Below are 12,325 nucleotides of genomic sequence, written 5' to 3'. Positions count from 1 at the left end.
GAGGGCAGAAAGAGAACTATGGAATGAAGGACACTGTATAAACTGGCAGGGGATTGTCAATGAATTTTATTTTCATGGCTGCAGCAATAGGTTGTATAAATATTACTATCTCACCTTTTGTTTGGGTGAAAAAAAAAAAAAGAATAATGATGAATGAAAGGATATAGATTTGTCACTAATTCTTATTATAATTTATTGCAGAGAATGATGTCCCGTGGCGGGATGTGAGGAGGAGGCCAGGTTGTGCTGTGGCCTACCCTTGCTCACCACCACCACCACCACCACCACTGCCACCTCGCCTTCCACCAACATTCCAGTCTCTGCCACCACCACGCCCACCACCACCAAAATTACCGCGCCGCCCGTCTCTACCACGCCCCGCACCACAGCCACCACCGTCCCTAGCATTCCTACCCTCATCCTTGCTACTGCTACTACGCTGGCCTCGATTAAAGTCCGGCATGCCAGCCTCCAGTCGCGATAAGAGTGCCCGAGTGCCTAAGGTGTTATCGAGGCTCACTGGGCAGCAGGGGGAGGCTGGCCATGGCGGGGAGAAGCAGACTGGACATGGTGAGGCTGGGGAGGCAGGGGAGGGCAAGAAGAAAGAAGACGCAGATGTGAAAAAATCAAAGAAGAATAAAAGGGGCCTGTTTCCTTACATTAGAGTACCTAGGGGAGCAAAAAAAGCCAAAAATGAAACGAAGGAAGAAGGGAGTGATAAGACAAGTGAAAGGGAGGGGGAATCTGACTCACAGACACCACTGGAGACTGAAAAAGTAGTAATAAAGGAAGTACTGAGTGAGCCTGGAGAATCTGAAGGATGCATTTTGGAAAGTGATGTGGAAAGCAGAGGTACTGTGGAAAGTGAGGGAGTGTTGAGGGAAAGTGACGAAGCAGTGACTGATTGTGAGCTTGGTGCCATTGCCCAAGAGTCTGAAAGTGGTGAGGGTACAGGGGGTGTAGACTTCAAGACATACTCTATGTCACATGGTCCCCACGCGGCACAGTACGAGTCCCCACTGAAGAGGACACAGCCATACCAGCGGTCCTTCCTACATGGCAGCGGTGACGATGATGCCACCAGCATACCTGACTCCAGCACCCAACCCACCCGGCCCGTACCCGCCGCTCGTTACCACACGCTGGGACCATCATCGTCTGCTGCAAAGGGCTTCCTGGAGTTGGGTGGAACACGGCGGGGCAACACACTTGACACAGTACGAGCCAGGTTCCATAATCACGTCAGCAATCTCACGTACGAAGGCCTTGACTTTGGTGGGAGCGAGGCCAAGCCTAACCCCAGTCCGGCCCCCAGCAGCTGGAGTCTGGCTGGGTGGGGTCTTCATTCTCCTCTGGCAAAACTGCTCCTCCACTCGGACATCTCCCGGGAACAGAGGTCGTGCAGTGCCCCAGGGGAATCTAAAGGCATAACCAAGGCAGGTGGAAAGAAAACGCTAGCGCAAGACCGTGTTCAAGAGAGTGATGAAGCAGTGGAACTTCTCCCTGACAAATCGACTTCAGCTGGTGCTGGAAAGTATATGAAGGCTCGGCTGAACATTACTGTTGTAAAAAACACCGAGGCCACTGGTAAGGGGCGTTCAGGCTCCTTCAGATTCACCAGGGCGGGAGTCAGTCGGGGCTCCCTCAGAGGCTCACACAGACGCCGCAGATGTGCCGCTCTGACATCGTCCACACCAACTACAGATGCTATGCCATCCATACAAACTGATACATTATCTACCACCACAACAGCTACCACAACCACAATACTAACAACAGCTACCATAACCACAACTACCACCCTCGTTTCACCAGCCTCATCTGTTACTACAACATGTATAACCTCTGCTGAGGCAGTTTTAACAAATACATCCACTTGTACTACCACAACCTCATTACCTGCCTCCACCACAGCCACAACCCAAGCCTCACCAACCACCACACTAAGCAAGACTACACCGACATCTTCAACAAGTACAACAACGAGTGTGATAGTGGAAGGTCGACGTATCCCAGAGTATGCCAAAGTTAATAAGAGGAAAAATTCTAAACCAGACATTGTTGAGGAGGAAGAAGATGATGGGTGGGTGGATAAAGCTGTGAGACGAGGTGCAACATCTCCAGTTACTCACGAGAGTCCGGTTGAGAAAGCGCCTGTGGTGAAGCGACTTGAAGCTGCAGGATACAAGACCAGGAAGGACACTGAGCCCACACTTAAGGTCAATCCAGTCAAGAGATCAGAGAGCTTCAAGACAGGGGCGAGGGTGACCCGTCGCAGTTCCTTTACTTATACTTCAAGGGCCAAGATGCTGGAAGGTGAAAGCTTTGTTAAGACTCAAGCAGTCAAACTGAGAAGAAAGGATTCGAAAAATGGGAGGTTAGATTTAAAGAATGCTAGGAAGGCTGAGTATCGTTTAAGTGTGACCATCAAACCCAGCACCGTTGCAACGCTAGCCAATAAGTTCAACACTATTATATCACAGAACCAGGCAGGCGGCACCACCGCTGCCTTCACCAAGTCAGACATTCCACCACTACTGGCCCTGCACAAGGCTGGCCGTAGTGCCTTCACTTCACCAAGAGCGGGCATTGTGTACAAAAATAGACAAAAATTTGCTAGGCATGAAACAGACAGAAAGGAGGGTGATAAACTGTTAGATGAGAAAAGCAAAAAGGAGGAGAAAAACCGAGAGCAACAAAGAGGAGGAGGTGCGACAGGTGGTGAGGGCACTGCTGCTGGGCCCAGGAGGGACTTAATTAGAAATTCAAGATCTCCTTCACCAGGTCAGAGTAGCACAGCAGCCAGCCATCCCCCACCTGCTTTGGAAAAGCTTGGCGACAACAAAACTGATGAAGAAAAGGTTTGTGAAAAAATTAAAACGGCCCTCTCCTCACACAAATTTAAGGGCGAGACTGACGATTCTGAGGATGATGAAGGGGAAAAAGATGAGAGTTCCGACGATGAAGAGGAATACTACAGTCGCCGAACCTCCCCCTCCCGGACCGTGGATGCCGTGTCTCCTCTGTGCCTCAACTTGCACTCATCACTGTCACCAGCACCGTGTCAGGTTGTGTCCCAGGTTCCCACTACATCACATCAAAGCCTCAGGATGACAGGGAGCAGAGTACCCCCGCTCAGGGATCAGCTTGCACCCTTGCCAGAGAACCATGCGAAGTCGGACTCAATGGACTCTGGTATATCAACCGGGGGTCTGTCTGGTGCTGGGTCACCCACTCATCGCTTGTACTCCTGTGCTCTGGTAGCAGCCTCCCCACTTGGTCGTGTCTCCCCAACACCCCAAGATTCTTCACTTGACACTGTCGTCTCAACAGACACCTGCTGTAGTGAGGACAGTGCCATTGCTCTCAGAGTGAGGCTTTGTCTGGAGCAAGAGCCAGGCACCAGTGTGGATGATTTTGACGAGAAAGATATGGAGCAAGAGAAAGAAGTGACCAGACACAACACAGGTGACGTAGATTCTGCTCATCCATTTAGTATTCCCCACACAGATAATGCTCCTGTCGACCAAGATGGCCCACAAACGCTTGAAGCTGAAGAGAAAGGAATTGTTGACTTGCTTGAATCAGAAAGTAAGGGCTGCATTGATGTTGTATCTTCTGAGAATCCCAAAACGATCGAGGATGCTAAAACCTCGATTAGTAGCACACCAGACCCTGAAAAGGATGATGATGAAATAACAGTGGGAGATCTTGAGGAAAAGAGAAGCAGCAGCAGCAATATAGATCCAGAGCTGAGGTCTGTTGGGAGCAGCAGTATTCAGGATGACACCCACTCGGAAGTGAGTTCTGTGTGCTCTGAGGCAGCGAAGTCTAGGAGGAGCAGTAGTCGAGTACAAGAGACAAAGATCTATACTGCTGTTAAGTCTGCCGTCAAGAATACAGTCAAGAAAACGAAGGAGAAAGATGCTGAGAGAAAAGAGGAACGTGAAAGGGAAAGGAGGAACAGATCCCCTTCAGCTGATAGAGAGAAGTGGTACAGAAGGGGCAGGCTGAGAGAGAGGAGGGACAAAAAGAAGGAAGACAGGGCGGAGAGCGAAGAGCGGAGTCTAGAGGCAGGGGAAGATGGAGATAAAGAGAAAGAAGGGAAAACTTATGAGAGATTTACATTTAGGAAACTAAGAGAGAAGAGCCAGGAGCGAAAGAGAAATAAGGAGAAGGCGAAAGAAGAAGAGAGAAAAAGAGAAATGGAAAAGAAGAACTCGAGTGAAGAAAACAAGAAAGATGGTAAAGGGAAGAAAAAGGAAGACAAAAAAGATGATGATTCATCCTATGGGAAGTGGAGTATTAGATCAAGATCACGAAGCAGGGACAGAAAGAAGCACAAGGAAAAGATAATGGAACAAATAGCAAAGGAACAAGCAGAAGAAGCACTTGAAAAGAATCAAAGTGATGATAAGAACACGTCTGCAGAGAGCAACCCAACAGACATCCTCTCACAAACCTCAGCAGGAAGCAGTCTCACTTTGCCACTGAGCCTCAAAAAGAAATCTGATGAAAAATCTGTATTTACTTTCGATACAGACAGTATTTATGACAGTCCTCAGGGTCCCCCTCATACTCCGTCTCATTCTGTGAAATCCATGACTTTACCACCCCCTCCAAAGACCCCCATCCCGTCGCCTCCCTCATCAGCCACTATTCCTTTACCCCCTCCCCCAAAGACACCCATACCAGACCCACCAACGGAAACTGGAACAGATTCAAAGAAAGACCTGAAGGAAGGAAACCTGGCAAGTTGTGATAAAGGGAGTGGCGATAGCGACAGCAGCAATGAAACTGAAAACATATACGAGAACTTGTATGCACCCGACATGGAAAAGCTTCAGAGGAATCGAGAGAAGTTAGAGGGTCGTGGGATTCGCCCTAACTCGTCTTTCCTGTGGAGCGAGGGAGGCCAAGTACCCACATCATCTGAGCCGCCCCAAGAAATTGTTATACAAGAGGAAGAAAGTGACGAAGAACCGGAACGATCTCCCTTTACAAGACTGATCGGTGTGAGGCATAATGGCCGATGTGGGCGTGCGGGGCGGGCTAGGGAGGGGTCAGAACCAGAGAACCATAACTATGCCGAGCTACACCCCACACAAGACGACACTCACATTGTGGGTTATGATGATATTGGGGCGGCTAGTACTGTCAGTTATGATGACATCGGTGCTCCGTCATCGTGTGGTTATGATGATATACGTGCCCCATCCACTGTTGGCTATGATACTATACGACCTCCCTCTGAAGGTTATGATCCTGTCAACCCACCTCGATCTGATTCTAGTCAGTACGACGACTGTGACGGCGGGGTGGTCACAGCACAGTTTGCAGTGGTTAGGGAGGACCAACTGGACTCCATTAGCTACATGTATGATGAGATTTCTATGTACAACGTTTCCCAGAGTTCTCACTCGTACGAACCTGTTTACCCCCCTGGTGTGAGTCCCCGTGCGGCAGTGTCCATCATCCAGGAGGTGCCAGAGGCCGAGTCACCCGTCACCACACAACCATCACACCACACCATCACCACCAACACTGACGCTTCCTATAACAGCTCACTCGATGGAAGCCAAGGTTTGCACAGTGTGTAACAAATTGTCTGGAGATGTTCCGTACTTTCAGTGCTGGTTTATTGCTCAGTATCTATAAGGGAGAGTAATAACAAAACATTGAAAGTATTTATGTGCTATCCCCTAATAATCAAGACACAGATTCTTCCATATACTGAATTATCTTTCCATACATCTGAGTGTACTGTTTCACATACTTTTGAACGGCATTACAACTTTTTCTGTATCTTTCCTCCATCTGACAAATTGTAGTAATAGATGATTCATTACTTTGCCTTTTTCTTCAGATGGGTCTGAGAGTGGCGTGCACGAGGTGTTCTCATATAAACTGACACGCATTGGAGGAGCCACCGAGGTCTCCCACACATACCCCTCTACCACCACTGCCGCCTCCACCACCACAACACCCACTACCCACACCCCTCTCATTTCACTTACCCACTCACTCACCTCTGCCTCTCTCACTTTCACACCGTCCTCTACCTTCATAACCACCACATCGACCCACATCAGCGGTGTACCCTCAGCCGCTGCCCCCTCCCCAACCGCCCATGGCCTCCGCACCCCCACCACCCCCACCACACCCGCTGCTTCCGTCCGCTCCAAAATAAGTGGTGAGTCGGCATGGTTCACAGTCTTGTGCTGAGTTTGAAGGTGTATTTGATTATTAAGTTAGGTCAGTTCCCTGATTTTATTCGCCCTTTAACGGCGGATATTAAACAACGAAACCCTAACCCTTATATGATTTTAGTGTTTGTTAATGGTTTTTATAATTCCTTTATTTGACTTCCCTTTTTTTGTAGATCACTTGTTTATTCGTCTGAATGACCCTGAAACCCCGAATTACCTTGCTTTCCCCAATTCTCTCTCTCTCTCTCTCTCTCTCTCTGTATGAGTGTGTGTGAGTGATAAAAAGAAAAGTGATTGGCAATAGAAATGAATGACAGAATCTAATGAATCGTGTAGAAAGCATAGGAACAGCTTAGGTTTTGAACTAAATGCAGTGACAGACTGATTAATTTTCTTCTTTCTCAGGTGCTCCCGTCCCTCCCCTGGTAGTGGCGGGAGGAGCCGGGGAGACGTCCACGGAAGAGTGTGGTGGTGTAGCCGTAGGGGACGCCGCCCCCTCCCCGTCCCTCACACCCACCATGGGCAAAAGCGACACGTCCGACGAGTGGGTGGACATCAGCGACACGGAGACGGACATGGATACGGGCGTGCTTCCCATCAGATTCACCACACAGTTCCCTCTGTGAGTACCAGTCCAGTCCTGTTGTAATGTTTGCCGTTAAGGAAGCCCGAGGTGAATGTGTCCCCATGTCCACCTCGTAATTAGAACATGAGTTCGCTTCCCGGGCCGGTCAGTCTCATAATGTTTATTTCTCCCTTCTGGCCTCTTCATTCAGCAGTACAGTGAGGGACCTGGATCATGGATGTCGATCTGTCTGTTTCTCTCTATAGCCAGACGCTTTGATCCCGTATGAGGTGACCACAAACAAAATTCCTCCATGTTGCCCTGTCCCCTGCGATTTAGCTGCCTTTCCCCCAACTTACCTACTCCCCACCATAGCCCTCTCTACTCCATCTTATCCTTGGTCTCCCCCTCCCTCTTCCCCCCCCCCTCCACATCACTCACATATACTCCTAGTTAGTCTTTCACTCTCCATCCTCTCAACATGGCCAAACCACCTCAATGTATTTCTCCTAGCGCTTTCTATCACATCCACATCCACGTCACAACGCTCTTTCATGCACTTTCTCATGTGGCAGTTTGGCTGTCTTTGTAACTCAGGATGCACGTCTCAGATAACTCACTTCCATTGGTCTCACTCTTGTGTCCTTCCAAGAAGTCCTAACTTCGCTTCCATACGTTAGAATAGGGCTGAAAATACTGTCATGAAGCGATTTTTTTTTTACTTCCATGCTCACTTCCCTATTTCCTATCATTGCTTTCAATGATCCGGCAACCTCTCCTCCCTGCTTTACCCTTTCAAGCTTTTCATCCTCCAAACTTCCATCAGTACTCATCACACTACCCAGGTACTCACATTTTCCAACTCTTCACCACCCAGTCACACTGTACGGTAAGTGACTTGATTTCTCTCGAAGACCACAAGTTTATTCTTCCTTACATTCATCTTTAGAGGGATGTAACATGACTAATGCGAGGAAGAGTGAGATTTGGCAAGAAACATTTTTTCCGTAATGACTTCCTAGTGGTCGACAGACATAAATTCTAAATATTTTTCTTTCTGGGCCTTCGTTGGTTATACTAATGTATAGTGATTGCCTCGGGGTGTTTCCTTAGGCCTGGTCACCACAGCTGTTCGGTAGGTATTAAGACGATGAGTAGAGTGGTGAAAATTTGTGTGTTATTAACTTAATGAGTCTGTGGGTGGGAGGATGCGTGGGCGACCGATGTGGCTGGACACTGTGTGTGTGTGTGTGTGTGTGAGAGAGAGAGAGAGGAGGCAAATGAAATGACGAAGGATAGAAGTGGGTGATTGAAGTATGAATGAAAATGCGCATGACAAGGTTGGAGTCCCTTGTTCAACGTGGCAGCAAATTGAATGGTTTTATCCTGTCGGCGTTTTTGGAGGCGAATGTAAAAACGAAGAACAAAATATGTGCGTGGACGTCTTGATTGTAAGGTGGATCAGAAAATTTCCAAGGCTATTTGCTGAATGAATTCACCTGGCCAGTGTTAATAGGTCTGATATCTTTGTGATTTCTCACTCTTAGTAGTATTCCGGATCTTTCCCCATTCCCATTTTATAAGCAGGATTTGAATGATGTAGGTGATGGTGAAAAATCATGTTTTTTTTTTTTTTCCTGTTTTCCTTGTCCAGATTTGCGTACAACAGCTTGCTCTTGTGAGGGCGGCAGGGAAACGACATTTGTTTTAGTTTCCCTTGCAACTTATGATAAACTACGTTTTCTCTTAAATTTAGTATGCAGGTTAGTGCAGAGGTGATTAGATCGTGAGGTAAGAGAAACTTCAAAAAATATGCTATGGAAGGTCCCCCTCCCTCCCCATTTTTTTTCTTCATAAAATCGTCTGGCGGAAGGGGTAGCCATTTAGCTGCTGTCGATATTTTGGTATCCATGCTAAACTGGACTGAGTGTGGCTGACGCCTAACGTCGTTTAGGATTAGTGTTCTATCTATCTATTGCCAGACGCCTTAATCCCATAAGGGGTGTTGACAAACAAATTGCCTCCATGTCGCCCTGTTCCCCTTCATTTCACTGCTTTACTCCCAGCTCACCCCCCCCCCCTGTCTCATATACCTCTCCACTCCATCCCTCCATCTCATCCTTGGCCTCCCCCTCCCTCTCCCCCCCTCCACCTTACTCACATACACTCTCCTCGTCAGTCTCTCACACTCCATCATCTCCATATGGTAAAACCACATCAGTGTGTTTCTCCTAACACTTCCTATCACATCCACATCCACACCACAACGCTCCTTCACATCCTCATTTGTGAGTCTGTCTCTCCTTGTTACTCCACATGCTCCTTTCAAATAACGCGTTTCCACTGTTCTCACTCTTGACTTCTGTCCCTCCAACAAGGTCCAAGCTTCACTTCCATATGTTAGAGTTGGTATCACAATACTGTCATGTAGTAACTTTGTCACTTCCATGCTCACTTCCCTGTGTCTTATCACTGGTTTCAAGGAACTAGCAGCCTTTCTTCCTTGTTGTACCCTTTCAAGTACCTCACCCTCCCACCTTCCATTCTTACTCATCACACTACCCAAGTACTTAAACGCACTCACATTTTCCATTTCCTCCTCATCCAACCTCACTGTACATTCACTGACTTAACTTCTCTCGAAGACCATAACTTTACTCTTCCCTTCATTCAACTTTAGATTTTCTTGTTGATTGTATCAATTAATATCTGTAGTTAGTTATATAGATTTTTAAAAAATTTAATTAATATAGGGCCTTCATTATACTCAAATACGAAAGTAGGGAATAATTTTTGAATAACATAATTACAGGTGACAAAAAGCCATTAAGGTACATCAGGTCATCCAGGTGAGAGCCTGTATGATAATTGCTCGATAAGCGACATCGTCTGGAATAGTGTAAACACATAACTACAGTTTTAATTCATGAAACAAGTCCGGTCAGCAATATTCTGATACCAGGTACTGCTGTAATAAGCTACACACGGTCTGAACTTACTGGTGCTGCCCCTGAACTAACATCTATATAAATTTTGTCCTTAGGGCTGTGTCAGAACCCAGTACAGTAATATCATTCCGTTTAAATGCTTTGTTCCTGCAGAAGCTGATACAATATATACAGTACACAATATACACTAGTGTATGTTCATAAGGTGAGACTCCGTATGCCAGTTAAAATTAGGAGTTGGCACATCCTAGTCACAGTTATTTAGAATCCACTTGCATCCATATATGTCTCCTTTTAACATACTCAGAGGAGTGCTGCTAAGTACATCCTGGCAGCAGGTTCCAACTTTCTTTAGAAAGGTCGCACAGATCAGTGCATATCTCCACCAGTGCCAATTAAATTTATTATTTAGGCCCACTGCTGTAACTCCACTTTCTTACCAGACGAAAACTTGTAAAGTCTCTCATAATCATTTAATTCTATGATCTTAACTGAAAAGTGCCATAGAGCGCACACCTCCGCCATCACTAATAAAATTGGTTTATTCCTTGTTGCGGATCCGGACCCATCTCAAAATCTAACGAACTCTTCCTTGAGCAGTTGCCCATCTATCCACCAGGTTTCATTTCAGTCCGATAACAACTTCTGGCCAGCTCATGCTGCCGTAATTGTTAGTCGCGTTTTCTTTCTTGGTTTCTTGTTTAATTGTGGCAGGCACTTCTGCCCTTCAGAATTAACCGATTCCGACCAGTGTTGGACACAGTGACCAGCCTGTGACCTAGATTTTTCCTCAAGGTTTTGGATGCTAGGCAACTTGTTGCCTAACAACGGCCGAAAAACCGTTTTTTTTTTTTTTTTTTTTTTTTTTTTTTTTTTTTTGAGTAGTAGAAGCATTACTAATGGGCATAGAAAGCTCTGGCTTCTTTAGAAGTAATCTTAGGTAATTCCCTATCGAAAGTTTGCCATAGTTTTCCTCTCCTCAAGTTTTCGAGTGTCAACCCTGTAAAGATTGGCTTCAGTGTCCCTAGCAATCAGTACCGGTTTTCAAAAAGACAGCGGCGTGATTGAGTTGAATGAAAGTTTGCATGCTTGTAGACATTGACTAGTACTAGCCTACACCTTTCTATAGTACACCCATGTGCTACATTGGCCAGGTCAGGGGTCGTAGATCAACAGATGAGAAAACAGTAAAAATAACTAAAATCACAACAATGTTCGTGCAAAACGCTAAGGCTCCGAAAGATTATAAAGCCAGGGCCATGACTCTGTTGGAATGTTGCACTGGAGTACCTCCACACAAAAATGGCATTTAGTGCCGAAACTCACTTCCAGTCTCTCTCTCTCTCTCTCTCTCTCTCTCCATGGACTTTGAGAATAAGTCTCTTGAATCCGAAACAGACGATGCTGATGACAATGGTCTATGGCCAGACAAAGTAATCATTGTCAGTTACTGCGGATTCACCAAACTGATTTTCAAAGTCTATGATGCCAGGGTAAGACAGGCGACAGGACTTTCGTTGCTGGAAGTACTTAACATTTCTCGTAAGTCACCCCATGCGTTGTTTCTGACGCATTGTTTCTGATTTTTAAGCATAATTGTTTCTGATTTTTAAGCATGGCGTCTCTTCATCAAGCCTCGGAGTCCCCAGGGGGAGGGGGGGACCATAAATGCCCCCACCATCCGCTCCTCTCCCGATGACGACTCGAGGTGCCTGAAACCACTGTCTGACTCTCTTCTTCTTCATTTCTGCAACATTCGCGGCCTTTCCTCTAACTTTCGCTCTGTTGAGCACCACCTCTTCTCCTCTAAACCTCATCATCTTTTTCTAACGGAGACTCAGCTGTCTGAGGCAACTGACAGCAAACCCTTTTCTGTATCCTCCTACTTTCTCTATACACATTTCAAAGCCAAAGGTGGCTGTTGTGTATATATACGCAACGACTTATCTTGCTCTCGTGTTCCTGAACTCGATTCTTCTGAATTTTCTACACTCTGGCTTCGGCTTTCCTGTCATTCTCTGACTAAATATATGTGTGCTGTTTACTTATCCCCTGATTCTACTGACTATCAAAAATTCTTCGACTATCTTACTTCTACGATGGAACACATTCTATCCATTTCTCCTTTCTCTGAAATCTCCATTCTAGGAGATTTCAATGTTCACCACCACCTTTGGCTCTCCTCTCCTTTCACGGATCCACCTGGTGAACAAGCCTACATCTTTTCTATCCTTAATGACCTAGAGCAGCTTGTACAGCACCCTACCCGTATCCCTGACCGCCTTGGAGAGAGCTCCAACATACTTGACCTCTTCCTCACAACTAATCCTTCTGCTTACTCTGTTAATCTTTTCTCTCCGTTGGGCTTCTCCGATCACAACCTTATTACCTTAACCTGTCCTATCACTCAGGTACGGCCTGTGGACCCTCCAGGGAAACGTCGTCTGTGGCATTTTGGAGCCGCGGACTGGGAGGCCCTCAGGCAGTACTTCTTTGATTTTCCCTGGAATGATTCTTGCTTCCATGGCCGTGAGCCATCTGAGTGTAGCTTGCGCATTACGGAGGTTATTCTCTCGGGCATGGAAGCATACATTCCTTTCTCA

At 46.7% G+C, this 12,325-nt stretch overlaps 1 protein-coding gene across 1 annotated transcript in view; it reads left to right on the top strand.

The window, feature by feature from the left end:
* Positions 1–461: 461 nt before the first annotated feature.
* Exn (Ephexin) overlaps positions 462–12,325 on the top strand; it is a 344,579-nt gene continuing 332,715 nt past the window's right edge. Inside the window, exons 1-5 of the mRNA XM_080273353.1 lie at positions 462–1,671; positions 1,915–3,468; positions 3,511–5,583; positions 5,867–6,193; positions 6,615–6,831. Coding sequence (XP_080129479.1) covers positions 462–1,671; positions 1,915–3,468; positions 3,511–5,583; positions 5,867–6,193; positions 6,615–6,831 — 5,381 coding nt within the window. The remainder of the gene's footprint in view (positions 1,672–1,914; positions 3,469–3,510; positions 5,584–5,866; positions 6,194–6,614; positions 6,832–12,325) is intronic.

Source organism: Coenobita brevimanus, chromosome 54, assembly GCF_032717465.1.
Source record: "Coenobita brevimanus isolate Jiangsu-jjx chromosome 54, ASM3271746v2, whole genome shotgun sequence".
NCBI classification, from domain to species: domain Eukaryota; kingdom Metazoa; phylum Arthropoda; class Malacostraca; order Decapoda; family Coenobitidae; genus Coenobita; species Coenobita brevimanus.
Note: the sequence above shows the minus strand (reverse complement) of the source record. Positions and strands in the feature narration are given on the sequence as shown.